Below are 17337 nucleotides of genomic sequence, written 5' to 3' on the forward strand. Positions count from 1 at the left end.
CTCCATGCATAATTTTATAGACTTCAATCATATCCCCCCTCAGACGTCTCCTCTCCAAACTAAAGAGTCCCAAATGCTGCAGCCTCTCCTCATAGGGAAGGTGCTCCAGTCCCTCAATCATCCCCGTTGCCCTTCTCTGCACTTTTTCTGTTCTCCCTTAGTACAACTGAAGGACTACTTCTGTTTATGGATAGTTTTTATGCCACTCATGTCCAATGGCTTGTTTCTAATATTGTGATGTTGTTTTAATTGCTGCACTCTCTGGCAGTGGGACACAGCGTGGGACGCTGTGCCAGCATCCCTGCTGCGCCATTGCCACCGTTGGTGTAGTAGATGTGGACCGGGGGCAGTGGTGGGATTCAGCAGGTTCGCACCACTTCGGCAGAACCGGTTGTTAAAATGGTGCTTGTAAACAAATGGTGCTTGTTAAATTATTTGAATCCCACCACTGACCGGGGGTATGATTGAGTAGGAGCCAACATTAGTTAGCTTCCACCTGGTCTTTGGCTCCATTGCACTGGCAGCCAGGGCTTTAGACGTAAGGTGGCATCAGTCTATTAAGCTCAATGGGAACTTCCTGGAGGCAGGGAGGGTTTGGGGTTTTTTTGTTTTTGTTTTGCATTTTAAGCCTCCCCACGTTGCCAGGAAGCAACGGTCCAGCAGCACTGTGGCTGGGCGCCAGGCCCCTTGGATGAGGCTACCCTTCCAGATCCTATCCAAAATTTCATATAATAATTACTCTAAAATGAACAGCCTCTGAAGATAATGGGAACAGCTTCTGAAGGTATCTGAAACAGTCTATGATGTTTAAGGCTCGCCTCTTTCTTCGGCAACAACACCATTATGGTTGCCCAAGGACTGTGCAATGTGATTATGTGTATAAAGCTCTAGTCTCTATCCCTACCACCTCAGTCATGGTCTACTGTAGCCACATAGGCCCCTTCCACACATGCAGAATAATGCACTTTCATTCCACTTTCACAATTGTTTACAAGTGGATTTTGCTGTTTCACACAGTGAAATCCAGCTGCAAAGTGCATTGAAAGTGGATCGAAAGTGTATTATTCTGCATGTGCAGAAGGGGCCATAGTCTCTGTGGGCATGGTTATGAGCCCTCCCCATGCTGCTTGCCACTAGGAATCACAACTTGTGATTTGGGCACCGGGAGCCAATCAGTGTAGAGCACATTCACACAGTCCATTTGTAGATTCACACATCTCCTTTGCCATGGACTTTGAATTCAAGAAGGTAAAAAATATAATGAGTTCCAAAGGAAGTTGCTTCAATTGACTTGAATCTACATTACCATGACAGGATTCTCTCTCACACATATAACCATATGTACCCATGGATTAGAAAATAAGGTTCTTGTGTACCCTTGATCAAGTAGCCAGATGGTTTTTTAACTCAGGAGCTGAGAGCGACTAAGGAAGATAAATAAGGAACATAGGGAAAGATAAAGGGGAAACCACAGTAATGTGCTGAAGACTGAACATGAATTACCTGAATCTTAGTGGAACTGACGGGGCATGAACCAGCTACCTCTTTCCTTCCTGTTCTGCCCAACTGGGTTTGGCAACCAGCCAGTCAGTGATCACTGTGTAAGCAATGCCAGTGCTGGCCTGCAGTGGCATCCAGTCACAGGTATCATTGACCCAAGAGTACACAATGCCTTGGTTTTCTTTCAGTGGTTTCAAATGCATCAATTTAAAATGGTGCCCTTTGTTGGCACAGAGTGTTTAACTAACTCTGTACTACTTAAGAAAATGCACATATGTAAAGGCAACATCAAGGGCAGATTTCCCTAACAATGGATTCCAGACATGAGCATAGTCATGCACTCAAAAAAAGGGTGTTTTTATCTTTAATAAGTTAAGCTGGAATAAAATTCTGTCGTAAAGGTGCCCTAAAAACACCTGTTTATGGAGAAATATAGTTTTGGAAAGAACACAGGGGTCACCTGGGTATCAATATTTATTTATCTAACTTCATATGGTAAGATTTGAATCCAGCTGCTTTGATTCTCAAAAGCTCACCCCCCCCCACCCCCCACACATATACACATTCTGCTGGTATCTTATGTGCTCTGTCTCTTAAGTGCCATTAAGTTACTTCTAACTTACAGCAAACCTATGAATTAATGATCTCCAAAACATTCTATCATGAACAGTCTTACTCAGATCTTGCAAACTGAGGACTTATTTCATTAGACAATCCCGCCTATTGGGTTGGGTCTTCCCCATTTCCTGCTGCCTTCAACTTTTCTAGCATTGTCTGTCATTGTTCCCTATTGTTTCTAATGAGAAATGGGGCACCCTCTGAACCAAACTTCATGAAACTTAGGTTCTCTTTTCAGGAGAGTCTTGCAAAGCCAACCCTCAAGTTTGGTGTCTCCATCTTGAAAAATACCCCCACTACAAGCCCGGGTCTTTTGTATTTACATTGCAAGCGTATCCGTGCAGGGGCAAACATCCCCGGTGTCCCACGTTCTGATTGGCTGTTGTTTTTGGGTAGCAGTGGGGGTAAACGAAGCCCCCGGCAAGCAACAGCAAAAAATGAGGCATAGCATCACATCACATTCCCAGTCACATTCTCATATTTTTGTGGAAAGAGAGAGAAACACACACCCCCATGATATGCCCGCTAGTGCACATCTCACTAGCTATGTGCTCCAAGTCAGAGGCGTATCTAGGCAAACTGGAGCCTGAGTTTGGTGCCCACCCACCCCCGGTATGGGTGGCCACCCTGCCCCCACCACGACCAAACAATGTTTTTTACACCAACTCACAAAACACCTCCCACCCCCAGCAAAATATACATGACTTTCTCCCCACCAACTCTCTTTCCTAATTTTGTCCTCACACCTACCCTATGAGGTAGGTTGTTAGCCTGAGAAACAGCTCCAAGCCAGTGCAAGTGGGCATTAAGCATGTAAATCTCTCACAAATCACCCCCAGCAAAACATTTACCAAACAAATGTCAGCATCATCTCTCACAAAACACTTCCAACGGAATCCACCCCCAAATAGCATCACTTTCAATAGGGAGCCTAGATTCTTCTTTTAAATCCACCTTAAAGAGAGAATCTGGGGTCCCCAGTTAAAACAACATTGAAAGTGATGCTGTTTTGGGGTGGATTCTCCCCCACCCTGAAACAGCATCACTTTCAATGTTTAAGCTGGGGACCTCAGATTCCCCCTTTAAATCCATGCCAAAAGGGGTGGATTTAAAAGGAGAATCTGGGGAAATTTGGGGGGTGCCTTCTGTCAGGGGTGAAATTGTTAAGCTAGCAGCACCAAAAATTCAGGATATCTTTAGGAGATTCTCCTGATGATGCCACCCAGGTTTGGTGAAGTTTGGTTCAGGGGGTCCAAAGTTATGGACCCTCAAAGGTGTAGCCCCCATCTTCTATTAGCTCCCATTGAAAACAATGGGGGATGGGGCACCCCCTTTGGGAGTCTATAACTTTGGACCCCCTGGACCAAACCTCACCAAACCTGGGTGGTATCAACAGGAAAGTCTCCCCAAAAATGCCTGAAAGTTTGGTGCTGCTAGCCTAAAAGATGTGCCCCCTATTGGCCAAAAACTGAAAAACGCTAAAAATACAAAACACACACACGAACCTGAATTTTTGCGCGCCCCCACGTGACCAAATGGGGACGCCTGGAGACATTTGACTCTCCATGTCCCCATGGCAGATATGCCCATGCTCCAAGTAGCCAGTACATGTACAGAAAAGAAAAGGGACATTTTGGAACTTTACTCCTGATTAACCCAGGCGAAATGGCACCTGGTTGATACCATGGGCAGAAAATGTGCTTGGGTGAATGTTTCAGGAAGGACAGGCTGCAATGGTCAGTGGCTCAGCAGAGTTGAAAACTGACATGATGTCAGGTGTGGACATCAGGAGATCTGGGGGCGGACGGCAGGGAGTGGAGATCAGGTGGCTTGGCAGGAAAAATAAATTGGTTCTGCTCCTGTGGTGTTTGCATGGTAGTGGGTTCAACCCAGGATTTTTGAAAAGAATCATCAGATTGGCAATTTTAGAAAATCCCTGGATGAGGGAAACATCACAGGGCAAAACTGCTTTAGGACCGGGAACTGTGCGAACATCTTGACCAAACCAGGACATTTTCCTTGCTCAACCTGGGATATTTGGACCGTGCAGAAACAACCAAGGTTATTTTTTTAATTGCAGTTGTAAAATGAAAAGCTCAAATCCAGCAGAGAAACCAAATCATAAACCCCTGTGGACTTACTGTCACAAAGTCACTATCCAGAGCTGAGCTGCATTCTAAGATGCGACAGAGTTATATTAGGCATTGTCAATCTTTCATGAATGCTTGTAGGTCAAGTACAGAGGCCGATGCCAATTCATTCGTGTCTTTGAAACCTAATCTGCACTGCATATGATTGGGCTGTCCCAGGTCAGCCCAGATTGAACACCCAGCCCTAACCAGCACATACTGGGTAAGATCCAGAAAAAAATAAAAGGCTTTTTAAAATGCCCTGAATTTCACTGGGAAGAGTGAAACAGTGTTCATGCTTACATACTATGTAGAAAAACTATTCATTTTTATACTGAACATGCTACAGAGAAGAAGAAGAAGAAGAAGAAGAAGAAGAAGAAGAAGAAGAAGAAGAAGAAGAAGAAGAAGAAGAAGAAGAAGAAGAAGAAGAAGAGGAGGAGGAGGAGGAGGAGGAGTTTGGATTTATATCCCCCCTTTCTGTCCTGCAGGAGACTCAAAGGGGCTTACAATCTCCTTGCCCTTCCTCCTTCACAACAAACACCCTGTGAGGTAGGTGGGGCTGAGAGAGCTCCGAGAAGCTGTGACTAGCCCAAGGTCACCCAGCTGGCATGTGTGGGAGTGTACAGGCTAATCTGAATTCCCCAGATAAGCCTCCACAGCTCAGGTGGCAGAGCTGGGAATCAAACCCGGTTCCTCCAGATTAGATACATGAGCTCTTAACCTCCTATGCCACTGCTGCTCAGAGAAGTTTACTAATAATTTTCCATGCAGTTAATAATTTTCCATACAGTGAATAATTGTGAAAAAGACTTCTAAAGCATTACGGGTGCTGAGAAAGACCTTTCTCTGGACCCTAGAAAAACACTTCCATTCAGAGCAGGCAGCACTGAGCTAACTAGGCAAATGCCCTGTCTTGGTATAAAGCATCTTTATCGTGTGTTCATCCTTTGCTCATAGGGTTTTATGTGTTCTCAGACAGGGTTACATTTTAATTGGCATACTTAAAACAGTTCAGCGGCACCTGAGAGACTAATAAAATATATCATCGGAAATGCTTTGTGAGTCAGAGCTCACTTCATAAGAGGTCACTTAACATCTGAAAATTAGAAATGCTGCATTCATAACTTTATACACTGCAGATTTTTACTCTGTGATGCAAATGTATTCTGAATAAATCAGGGATTTTGGTGACATTGCTATCAGCTGCTCATCAGTCACAGTTCTTGCCTTACATGCTTTTAGTATGTTAATAAAAGAGGTTAAAAAAACCCTTTTCTTGGGGTTAAAACCTCTTCAACTCTAACCCAGGGGGTCCCCAACATGACGCCCATGGCTGCCACGGTGGCTGCTGACATCTTTCCAGGATCCCCCCCCCCCCAAGTGCTTTTAGAATGTGGGTGGGGTCGGGTGGGAATTTTGCCCAGCAAACTTCTGATTGGCCATGAAAGGTCTGATTTACAGATTTTTTTTAAAGTGTTGCTTTGGCAGCAGCTGCCACCACAGCTCAAGAATCTTGACTGTGTCCCTGAAAGTAAGCTGTGGCAGCATTTTGTGTCTGGTTCCATCTCCTATGGCAGCCAGGGCCTGGCTGGGAATAAAGGGGGAGAGTTACCAGTTCCAAGCTGGGAAACTCCGGGAGATTTGGGGATAGAGCACAAGGAGGTCAGGGCCCCAGTGGGATACAAGACCATAAAGTCCATCCTCTAGTCTAGACCATCCATTTTCTCCAGGGGAACTGATCTCTGTAGTCTGGAAATGAGCTATAATTTCAGGTGATCCCCAGGTACCACTTGAAGGTATCCAAGGACGGAGCGAGGGGGGAAAGTGCCCAGTACAGTGGAGCATCCTCCGCCCCTGCCATGCCCTGGAACGCCCCCTGTGCGTCGTGCACCCCCCCCCCCTCCCGCCCGCTTGGAACTACACTTCTGCTGGCATCCCTACCTCAGAAAGAGGTAAATGTGGGAATGGAAGGGGCTCCATGAAAAAAGATCATCAGGTATTATATAACATGAATGTCCTGTATCTGAAATGCTAATTGTCAACACTTACATTGATAGACCAGTGGTCTGGCTCAGTATAAGGCAGCTTCCTGTGTTTGTGTAAGACTGAGCTATAACTCTTCAGCTACACTCAAAATGCACTGATCTCAGGATTAAGTATGCCCTTGCTCTTCTGTATCATAGCTAGGCAAGCTGTTATTTTCGAGTTCTCCCTCCAGGACTGTGGTTCCATTTTTTGTTTTCCTGCCAATTTTTTTTACCACTTTGGTCGTTTCAAATCTGGATTCCTCAAGCTGAAATTTGTCTCTAATTAATTACAAGAAGTGCAGGCACTCATAAACATGCCTCTTAAATGGCTGGATGTCTGAGGCAGAAGGTGAATAGTGTAATACAAAACTGGGCAAGGCTTAGTGCTGAATCCCACAAGGCTAATTTCCAGTATGCACATCTTTGCTTCTTGTGCTCACCAATGTACATGTGTCAATTAGGAGCAACTCATGTTTGCTAGAGGTACTCTGACATTACAGTAGTGTTTCTGTAACCCCTATGCCCAGAATGGGTTGGCCCAGAATGGGTTGACCCAGTAAGGGGGTGGAGACTCGGAGCAGCAGAGAGGCTGCAAGAGCTCTTTTGCAGAAGAAGCAAGGCTACCAGACTCGGACCTTGATTTCTATAAGCCCTTAACACCTTGTTAAGGTAATTTCAATATTGTTGGGAGCTACTGGGAAGGTAGTTGTTGTTTTGCTGTGTTGTAAATGTTGGAGTTTATTGTTTCAGGGTTTTCTTTTGTGGTTGTAATGGGTGAGAGTTCTCCTGGAAACCTTCATCATGTTGCAACCTGTTCATCAAGCCCTTGGAGTCTTCAGGAGCCAGCCAACTTGCAAGAAGAAATTGGACTTGGCAATATCAGTAGACTGTAAATAGAAGGACTTGAAATGCAACCTGAACAGGACCTTGAATTGTAACGTTAAATGTTGATGTTTAATGTTAATTGTAAAGAGAAGTAAACCATATTGTTGTTTAAAAATTGTTGTTGCAACTCATTCCAAGTACTGCCCCACAGAACTCACAAGCTGAGGTTACATTTCCACTAGTGTCAAATATGCAGACAGGGAATGGCAGACTGATGCTTTCAAACACATGTGGAGATGCACCTGGAAACCCTGACGTTCCATGCACAGTGTGGGAATTTGAACCACTGGCACACCTATGACAAATACAATTGTTACGAAAAGTACAGGGCCAAGTATATGTTGTAGATAAAGTACAGAACCGAGTATGGGTTGCAGAAACCAGTCAATTGGTGCTTCCTGTAGCATGTTCATATTTATGTACTTCATTTATAACCTGCATTTATTTATTTGTTTGTTTGTTTATGGGTTTTGTATACCGCCCTACCCCCGGAGGGCTCTCCCTAGGGTGGTTCCAAAGTGGCTTACGTTCTTCTGCTCCCCTCCATTTTATCCTCAGAACAACCCCATCAGGTGGGTCAATCTAAAAATATGTCATTGGTCCAAGATTACCCAGCAAACTTCCAATGGTGGAGTGGGGATTTGAACTTAGATCTTTCAGATCCAAGTCTGACACTACACCATGGTAGTTCTCAATAAACAACATGCAAAAGATGTGGGCAAATTATTATCGTTGTACATGATGAACACATCATTTCCTCCATTAGAGGCTTGGACTCCTCTTCTGCTTGTGAAAGAGGGGGAGAGCAATATTCATCAATTCCCTCCCAACTTCCATCGCCATGGTGATTCTGAGGGCCCACTGATCCACAAGAGCCCAGAAGACTGCTACAGGAGGTGGTAAAGAGGAAAGCTCCACTTGCATTGCATTGGATCCCTACTAGGCTGAATCTGAAGTCTCTTGAGCAGAGCAAAGCTTGCAGAAGAGGACTTCCTTGCTTGCCCTGCCACACTTCCCCACTGAAATTCTGCTCCTGAGGACCAAGGGATTCTACCAAACAGCATGGGGTGAAGTGGGGGGGTCTATACTGAGAACAAATCAACAACTGTTCCGCTGTTAAAGAAACTTTTAGGTTCAAGTCAGTTTCTTAGTTGAACATTCATTTTAAACTTCACGTGAAAGGACCTTTAGAATAAGACTGATTAATAATTAAGGTACTTGCATCTGTGCAGTACGGATGCCGAAGTTCACATTATTACTGCTGCCATTTCAGGATAACTTCATATACAGAGGTCTTTCACATCACTTGATGCCTGCAAAGTGTTTTTAGGAAGTGGGTGCAGACAGGTAGGGCTTTTGCTCGGTAAGGCTTGTGTTTGACTACTGGATTTGACCGGCTGTGCAGATTTGTTAAAATATTGCTTTGACAGCAGCCACCACAGTACACGGATCTGTATTGTGTTAGGCCCTTTCCACATGGGTCAATAAACCCGGGCTAACCACAGGATAAAACCTGTGCTGGAAGGGAATTTTGCATGGATCCCACTCCTAATGTGAGTCCGCTCCATGTTTTTCCCTGCAACCTGGGTTTTTCAAGAATTGCACTATCTATGATTCTTTCGTTTTAACGCAGATTACAGCCATTCACAAGTGGTTTTTCAAGGTCCTCCCTGTGCAACTACACAGCATGGGAGGTGAGGGTTTTTTTAAAAGATGCACCTCTGTGCGAAGTCACAACTGCAGTCCACATTGCTTCCACGGGCTCTGTTCGCTACCTGCATGGAGGCATGCGAACGGGACAACAGGAGAACGGGTTATTTTATCCCGCCTGCAACCCACTCTCCCGGTGCTGTGAGGAAGGGGCCCCACTGCAGTTTATCTTTGACAATCATTTTGTGGTTGGCTCCACCTCTTGCAGCAGCCATTTTGTGGCAGCCATCTTGCCATTTTGTGGCAGCACCCCTCCCCCCATGCTGTCAAAATACCAGATGTATCTGTAGGCTCAAAAAGATTGGGGATCCCTGTAATAAGTGATGTATAGTGCCAGGTACAGAAAATCATCTAAGAGTTTGGCAGCTACTGAGGTCAGCCATTTTTATTCCTATCTGTTATCATAATGTCCCATGTTGATCATACGCCAAACAGTCCATTCTGTTTGGATTGGAAGAAGGGGAACTTGCAAGATCCAATTTCCTCCATGACCGTGACATTGTCACACAGCCATCTGCTCCTAGTCAACCTTGCTTTCAGAGCCACTTACTGCGGATCTCGGCTGTAGCATACTTTGGAATCATAGAGTCTGTGGTGAGCTCTGGGTGAAGGATGCATCCGTGCGTATAAGCATCCATGGGCAAGGAATCCAGCAGCTCTCTGTATTGCATCACTCTGGAATGAAGGAGACTCCCCGTTTCTGGGATTAGCTGGGTAACATTTTCTGAAATGCAACAAGAAAAAAAATGAATATAAAAGATGCCTTTCATTATGAGAAATGTTTTACGCATTCTTTTCAGTCATTCAAATTCTGCAGGCCATGTAAATTAGAAACACTGGACTGGAACCAGGAGAAATTATCCAAGGATGGGGGATTTCTGCCTGATTCTTCCTTCCCACTGGAGGCCTCCAGTGCTATTCTCTTGCTATTCCTAGAGGTCCAGGGATCCTCCAGGGGCAGCATTTTAGGGGGCATTCAAGGCTAGAGCAGGAGGGAAGAAAGCCACGGTCTGAGGCTAGAAACCCCCTTTCACCTGCGGAAATCTTCTCTGGGATCTGAGTCATTAACTGCATTCGCTTAGTGTTTTGCATTCAAGATTCAGATGTTTTTCAGAGCTGGGCATTTGGGACAAGAATGATGAATCACAAACTGGCAAGGGCTCTGCAACTGCTGCCTACATGATCATAACATGTAACAATTGTGTTATGCCACTCTTAATAGTCCACTGGCAACAATAATAGGGGAGAGGGAAGTCTGGAGGGAGGAGGGAGCTTAGCGAAGGCACGATGCCATAGAATCCGCCTTCCGAAAGTGTCATTTCCAAGGAAACTGATCTCTGTAGTCTGGAAATCCATGAGAACTGATACCCCTACACAAGGTATTTCTTCTGATAATTTATTTCCTTCAAAAACAAATTACATAAAATCATCCCAACCATCTGTCGTACTTCTCATTGCTCCACACGCACATTGTTGTTTCCTTAAAATATTGAAATGCCCTTACACAATTGCTTGCAGAAATAGGACTGTGCTAAATACAATTTCCTTTCCACTCATGCCTTGTTGGATCCAACCTCATACATTTCAGTTGGCATCTGATGGCCATGGGCAGGTAGGGTGGCATGGGTAGGGTGGCATATAGAATCAGCACCTTTATTACGGTCATAAACCAGTATAAAGCAGAAGGTAAGTATAGCATGCACAATTAAAAGAAAGCAAAAGGCTTAAAGCTAAAAAAGAATAGACATAAGGGGACAATGAAATTGACAGATAGAGTATTGTAACGATAACTATCAAATCTAAGCCTATTTTATGGCACAGACCATCCTACAGCGTATTTCAAGTGCTGCTGCACAGAACCTAGCAACATTGAATGTTGTGTCAGAATTGCTATCTGTGAGCAGCATAGAAGTATAAAATTGTCCTGTGTGATCTGGTAATCTACATAGCAGCAGCTAGATAAAGCTCATAGTGTGTTTTTATAGTATTGTACTGACACTGGAAAAGCACATGTTCTACTGTTTCTATGTGTCCAGATTTACAAGGACATTGTCTCTTCTGATAGGGCATCTTCTTGTATCAGTCTTCAAGAAAGCTGAAGGGAAGATATTGTCAACGGCTTTCATGGCTGAATTCAACTGGTTCTGGTGGGTTTTCCAGGCTGTGTGGCCGTGCTATGATGGATCTTGTGTGGTGGACACAGTGTGTAACAGACTTCCCTCTGTGATACACCTCTGAAGGTGCCAGCCCCAGATGCAGGTGAAATGTTAGAAACAAGATCCACCAGACCATGGCCACACAGCCCAGAAAACCCACTAGAACCAGCTGAAGGGAAGGCTTTGCATCATGACAGAGTAAAAGCCCTCCAATATTTAGATACTTCAAATTCAGTTAGGTACATTGTAAGAGAGGTAATGTACCTATTGGAATCACTAGCAATAAAACGTGGCTAGAGCCGGATGGCACTCTGTGTCGGCCACATGCTGTTTCCAGCCTCTTTGGCCTATTCATAACCCATTCTGAATAACAGTTGTAGAGAAAATCCTAAAGATAAGTGTTTTGTTATCACGGCCTGTTTTCATGTAGGGTTCAATTTTTACGCCCCTTTTGCCAGTCACACAAGAATAGAGATTCAGGAGTGGAATTGTATCATTGTTTGCTTAGCACTTTTAGCGCTTTGGGTATATGCCATTCCTCCGCCTAACTACAGTGGAACCTCGGTTTTCGTTGGTAATCCATCCAAAAAGAATCGATGAAAACCGAAACCGATGAAAACCAAGGCAAACTTTTCCATAGGAATCAATGTAAATCCAATTAATCGGTTCTAGGCAATCCAAAAAACATACCAAAAACACATTTTTTGGTGAATAAACCTAGTGTTTAATGCTGAAAACAGTAACAAACAATAACACTAGGACCAGCTTCACAGTCAGTGAACCAATGTCGCACCAGAAAGCTGTCCAAAGAGGTCTGTTTCTGACGCCTCTCTAAGATTTGTCTGAAATGGGGCAAAACATTGTCATTAAACAAGTTGCAGACACGTCCTGCAACAGCTTTGTCTGGGTGATTTTTCTGCACAAACCCCTGCACCTTACTGCAAATCAATGAAAACAGAGGCAAATCGATGAAAACCGAGACAAAATTTTCACTGAAAAAAATCGATGAAAACCGAAACCGATGAAAACCGAAGGCAATGAAAACCGAGGTTCCGCTGTACCTATGAGGGGACTGTTATTTCCAGTGAATTAAGGCTAACATACAAAAACTGTGCTCAAAGCAACCCATGGAATCTATACCTGTTCATGGATTTTAGTGCTGAGAAAATTTGTACATGATCTAGAAACATAAGATAGTGAGATGACTCTTAGATCCTTCTGCCTGTATGAGACTTCTTCCGGTTCTCTCTCTTCCCAGCAGCCCTGTTCTGGCTGCCTGCCAACTACTGGTCTCATGTTGCAGCATCTTTCGCTTAGCTCTCCAGCAACAGTCTGGAGGGAATTCCATAAGCGTAGTTGAACAATCCAGGCCAAGGAAGCCAGAGAAGCTGGTAATACAGTCCAAGGGTCAAAGTGCCAGGAATCAATCAGGAGGGTTGCATATGTGCCCAACACTTCTTTCTAGAAGACTTTACAACCCACTGACAAAGAACTCAGCATGCAGGCAGCCTCTCAGGAATCATCCTGTGAAGACTCATCTCCACTGACAGCCTGAGTAGCCAAGCAGCACTGCATCTCTGCACCTGCAGTTCTGCCCTCAAATTCTTTCTACAGGGTTCCGGGGGCGGGGGGGCCAGGTAGAACAGTGGCCAGGTAGCTGGTCTGTTCTGGCAGCCTCAGTCAGGTGTTGGAGATGCCCCTGAGCTGCTGGCTGTACCTCTGGGCATGCCTGATCTCCCTGCTGGTCATCTGCTTCCAGCTGTGGACCTCCTCCTCCAAGGAGTCCTCACTGTCACTGGATTGGACCATGGCCAGCCCCCTCCCACACTATGACTTCCCCCCAGCAGAATTCCAAGGTGAACAGCAGGCTACATCAAAGTGAAAGTTAGAACATTTTTATTCAACAAGCACAGGATCTACCTGCAATTACCTGTGTGTGTTTTTTTTTAAAAAAATATTTGACTGCATATATGTGTAAACTTCTGTCAAGTTGCAGCCAACTTATGATGACCCTAAAGGATTTTCAAGGCAAGAAATTAAGCAGAGGTGGTTTGACCTTGCCTCTCTCTGCAAAGTCTTCCTTGGTGATCTCCTATCCAAGTACCGAGCCTGCTTAGCTTCCAAGATCCAAGAAGAAGAAGAAGATGAGTTTGGATTTATATCCCCCCTTTCTCTCCTGCAGGAGACTCAAAGGGGCTTACAATCTCCTTGCCCTTCCCCCCTTACAACAAACACCCTGTGAGGTGGGTGGGGCTGAGAGAGCCCCGAGAAGCTGTGACTAGCCCAAGGTCACCCAGCTGGCGTGTGTGGAAGTGCGCAGGCTAATCTGAATTCCCCAGATAAGCCTCCACAGCTCAGGCGGCAGAGCTGGGAATCAAACCCGGTTCCTCCAGATTAGATACACGAGCTCTTAACCTCCTATATATACCATTCCACATTCCTAACATTTGAATGTAGACCTTTTTAAACTCAGATTTGTGCAGTACTAATTATAATTTTGAAACTAGTGTGGCTGTTGGGGTTAAGAGTGGTGGACTCTAATCTGGAGAGCTAGATTGGATTCCCCACTTCTCTGCATTAAGTCTACTGGGTGACCTTGGGCTAGTCACAGTTCTCTCAGAACTCTCTCAGCCCTCACAGAGAAAGACAATGCCAAACCACCTCCAAATGTGTCTTTCCTTGAAAACCCCAGAAGGTTGCCATTAGTCAGCTGTGACTAGGCAGCACCTCACACCACCAAATATGATTTTAAAGACCAGAAAACGTAGAAAAGAAGTCTGACACTGTGAGAGAATCTCATCTTTTGTAACCAAAGTAGCATTTCCTGGACACAAACCTAATAATTTAAGACTTGAAAGTGTCTGTATGAATTACATGATTCATGGTTGCTCATTTAATCTGGTATGTTTTGTTTCAAATCTAGTCTGAGTTCAGGCCTCCAATGTCCAGATTCAGCATTCAGTTCATTTGCTGATACCCCAGACCTCCAGAGTTCAGTTCCTACTGCTTAGAGCTGGCACGATTTTGCTTCTCAGATATGAGCATGTATTATTTACACCCACATTCACTCAGTCCATTTCAACATTTGAGAGTCTTCATATTGCTAGCCTTATTTCCTCCTAACCCATTCCACCGGGGTGACAGCATGTATCCATCTTTTGATTGCGTGCATCCATCTTTTGATACTTCTAAAAGCTAAGAGGGGATGATGCTTGAATAAGAGAAACCATATTTTTCTTCAGAATATCTGGGCCACCTTTTATAGGAACATTCATCTTTATGAGTCCTATAGGGTGCTTTTTATCAGCATTGGACAAATTTGTTAGCATGACTCAGAAGTATTTGTGTCACCACTGTGTTTGGTAGAGTATAATGTTCATAACTGCAGTCTGGTACTTAATCTAAAAATAAAGGAATATTCACATAATCATTCCATAAGCACTGGTCAGTGTTTCTTACTAGTAAGTGTCCTGCACTTTGACTGGTGGTGTGTAAACCCACTGAATAAGATATGGAAAGGGCAATGCTATCTCAGCTACCAATTCTGAAATGATGTTACTAGCAATATTCTGGTAGATTGCCAGTGACGGCCATTTTCTCTGTCCCATTCCCAGTTGTCTTGTCATGATGCACTTGGTGTTATAGGGAAGAGATGGGAACGGCAGGACTTTGTGGCACATGTGGCCATTCTCAATAACTGGCTAGAGAGCCTGGCTTCAGACCTTGGTTTGATGGCTCCTAACTATAGCTGGCATAGTAGCCTGTGTCCAGTGGTGGGATCCAAAAATTTTAGTAACAGGTTCCCATGGTGGTGGGATTCAAACTGTGGCGTAGTGCCAATGGGGCTGGGCGGGGCACGACGGGGGCATGGTGGGGCACGACGGGGCGTGGCTGGGCATTCCGGGGGTGGGGCATTCCTGGGCAGGGCTGTGGCAAGGATGCAGCAGCTGCGCTGGTCCTTGGGCGGGAAACGAATGCACGCAGGCACAGGCTGACACACACGCCGGTGCACCTCCTGCTAGACTGCTTCAAGTTCTGCGCGCTACTGCTGAGAGGAGGAGCATAACTAAGGCAAAAATCACGTGGCAAAATCACCAATTAGTAACCCCCTCTCGGCACACACAAATAATTAGTAACCTACTCTCGGGAACCTGTGAGAACCTGCTGGATCCCACCTCTGCCTGTGTCCCAACAATCAATCATCTAATAATAGCTTAATTAAACTATGACTTTGCATTATGCCTAAATTGGTCCTAGGATTGTTTGGAGGAAAGGGGAAATAAATTTCAGAGAAATTGCAGGGGAGAAAGCAGGTATATCACTGCTGCTTCCCCAATGGTAGAAAAAAGTAAGCCGGGGATATTCCAGGGTACTAAATATAATGCCTGCTACAGTCTGGCACCCCAACAGAATATGGGCTGCCTCATCTCTGGCTCTGCTAGACCTAGGGAAATGCCAGTAATTGACATCACAGTATGCTGTTTTTAGTTTTTCTAGCCTTTTGTACAAAAGCAGATTTCTTGTTTCTAAGAGCTGGTTATTTTTTTTCAAGTGTCTTGGGAACTACCAGTCACAAAATGGTGGTTTGATAGGAAGAGCTGGTCACAAAAGGGCATTTCAGAGCAAATCTCTATAGCAGTGGTGGCGAACCTATGGCACGGGTGCCAGAGGTGGCACTCAGAGCCCTCTCAGTGGGCGCGCGCGCACAGAGTTCATCATGTAAGGGGGAAATTCCCACCCCCCCCACCCCCCACACACATCTAGGCTGGCCTGGGCCGTTGGGCTCGATTATTAGCATTAAACCTAAGTCCTAGTTTTGGGGAAGCAGTGTAGGTAACCGTGTTAAGTACTGTTAAACCCCACTGATTTTCATGTGAAGAACTAAGAGCGATCCTTTACCTGGGAGTAAGCTTGGTTGCTGGCAATGGGGCTTGCTTCTGAGTAAACCCTCCTAGGGTCATGATGCACCTGTTTGAAGAGTTGCACAGTTGCTTCAAAGCAAAGTCACCGACTACCGCCAAGCTTACTCCCGAGTAACGGACACCTCGGAGGCAACCGTTTTTTCTAAACTAAAACCTCAGTATTCAGGTTAAATTGCCGTGTTGGCACTTTGCGATAAATAAGTGGGTTTTGGGTTGCAATTTGGTCACTCGGTCTCAAAAAGGTTGACCATCACTGCTCTATAGAAAACATTTCTTCTTCCATTTGCTCAAAGCAAATCATCCCCCAAATTGTAACTTATATACAATTCTGAATAAAATATACAGTTACCAGCTATGACAAAGTGGGGAAAAGATGAGTAAAAAACCACTCCTTCCTTATTCAGACAGAACAAAGGAGCACAGAGTAGCAGGAGAGGCAGATGGGACAGGCTGCTGGTTTTGTAATTTTCCCATCCAAGGCAAAGGTGTGTGCTTTCCTCTCTTCCTTTTCCTCTTCTGTACAGAAGTGTAGAGAAGCTGCTGTATAAGCTTAAAAAAGAAGCAGAAGCAGCACTCAAGGAAAGGGGGTGATCTAATTGCTTGGAGAGTGCCTAGTCACTTCCGTGTGACAAACTTACCTCCATCTTAGGCCATCTAGTTCAATCCATTGTTCAAAGCAGAAACTCCAAAGCTAGAGCATTCTTAGCTGATGGCACGCTTGAAGACCTCCAGTGAGGGTGACCAGCATTCTCTAAGTAATTGGATGCACTGTCAAATTGCTCTTGCCATCGGGAAGTTTCTTTTAATGCTCACTGAAAATTTGTCTTCCTTTAACATATGCTCCAGAGAGCTCCTGGAGCCAGGGCAGAGGAGGAATGCATATGAGTGGGTGGCATAAAGCGACTTCAGATTGGTTTTAAACGATTTGCATCTGTTGTAGAAAACTATTTTTACATGGTTGTTACCTATCTTGGTTTTTGAGATGCTCAGGCAAAAGGCGGGCATCTAAATATTTTAAATCAATTAATATATCCTCCTGGCTTCTTAGGTCTGGCCTTGTCCTCAGGAGCTTCAGAGAACAGTTCTTTGCCCTCTTCAATAATGACAGCCTTTTGCATATTGGAGGAGTGCAATCACATCCTCACCACAGCCTTCATTTCTCAAGGATACGTATACTCTGCATACCCAGTTCCTTCAACCCTTTCTCATTAGACTTGTTTTTAAGTCCACCTTAACCATCTTTGATGTTCTCCTGTTCCAATCTTTCTAGATCCTTGTTAGGGTGGAGTGCTTAGAACAGGATAACAGTAGGAAGAATTGAGCAGCAGTGGCATAGGAGGTTAAGAGCTCGTGTATCTAATCTGTAGGAACCGGGTTTGATTCCCAG

General features: G+C 44.8%; 1 protein-coding gene across 1 annotated transcript in view; it reads right to left on the bottom strand.

Moving 5' to 3' along the window:
* Positions 1-17337, bottom strand: part of GDAP1L1 (ganglioside induced differentiation associated protein 1 like 1) — a 57299-nt gene that overhangs the window by 17493 nt on the left and 22469 nt on the right. Inside the window, exon 3 of the mRNA XM_048498802.1 lies at positions 9423-9596. Coding sequence (XP_048354759.1) covers positions 9423-9596 — 174 coding nt within the window. The remainder of the gene's footprint in view (positions 1-9422; positions 9597-17337) is intronic.

Source organism: Sphaerodactylus townsendi, linkage group LG05, assembly GCF_021028975.2.
Source record: "Sphaerodactylus townsendi isolate TG3544 linkage group LG05, MPM_Stown_v2.3, whole genome shotgun sequence".
In the NCBI taxonomy this organism is placed as follows: Eukaryota; Metazoa; Chordata; class Lepidosauria; order Squamata; family Sphaerodactylidae; genus Sphaerodactylus; species Sphaerodactylus townsendi.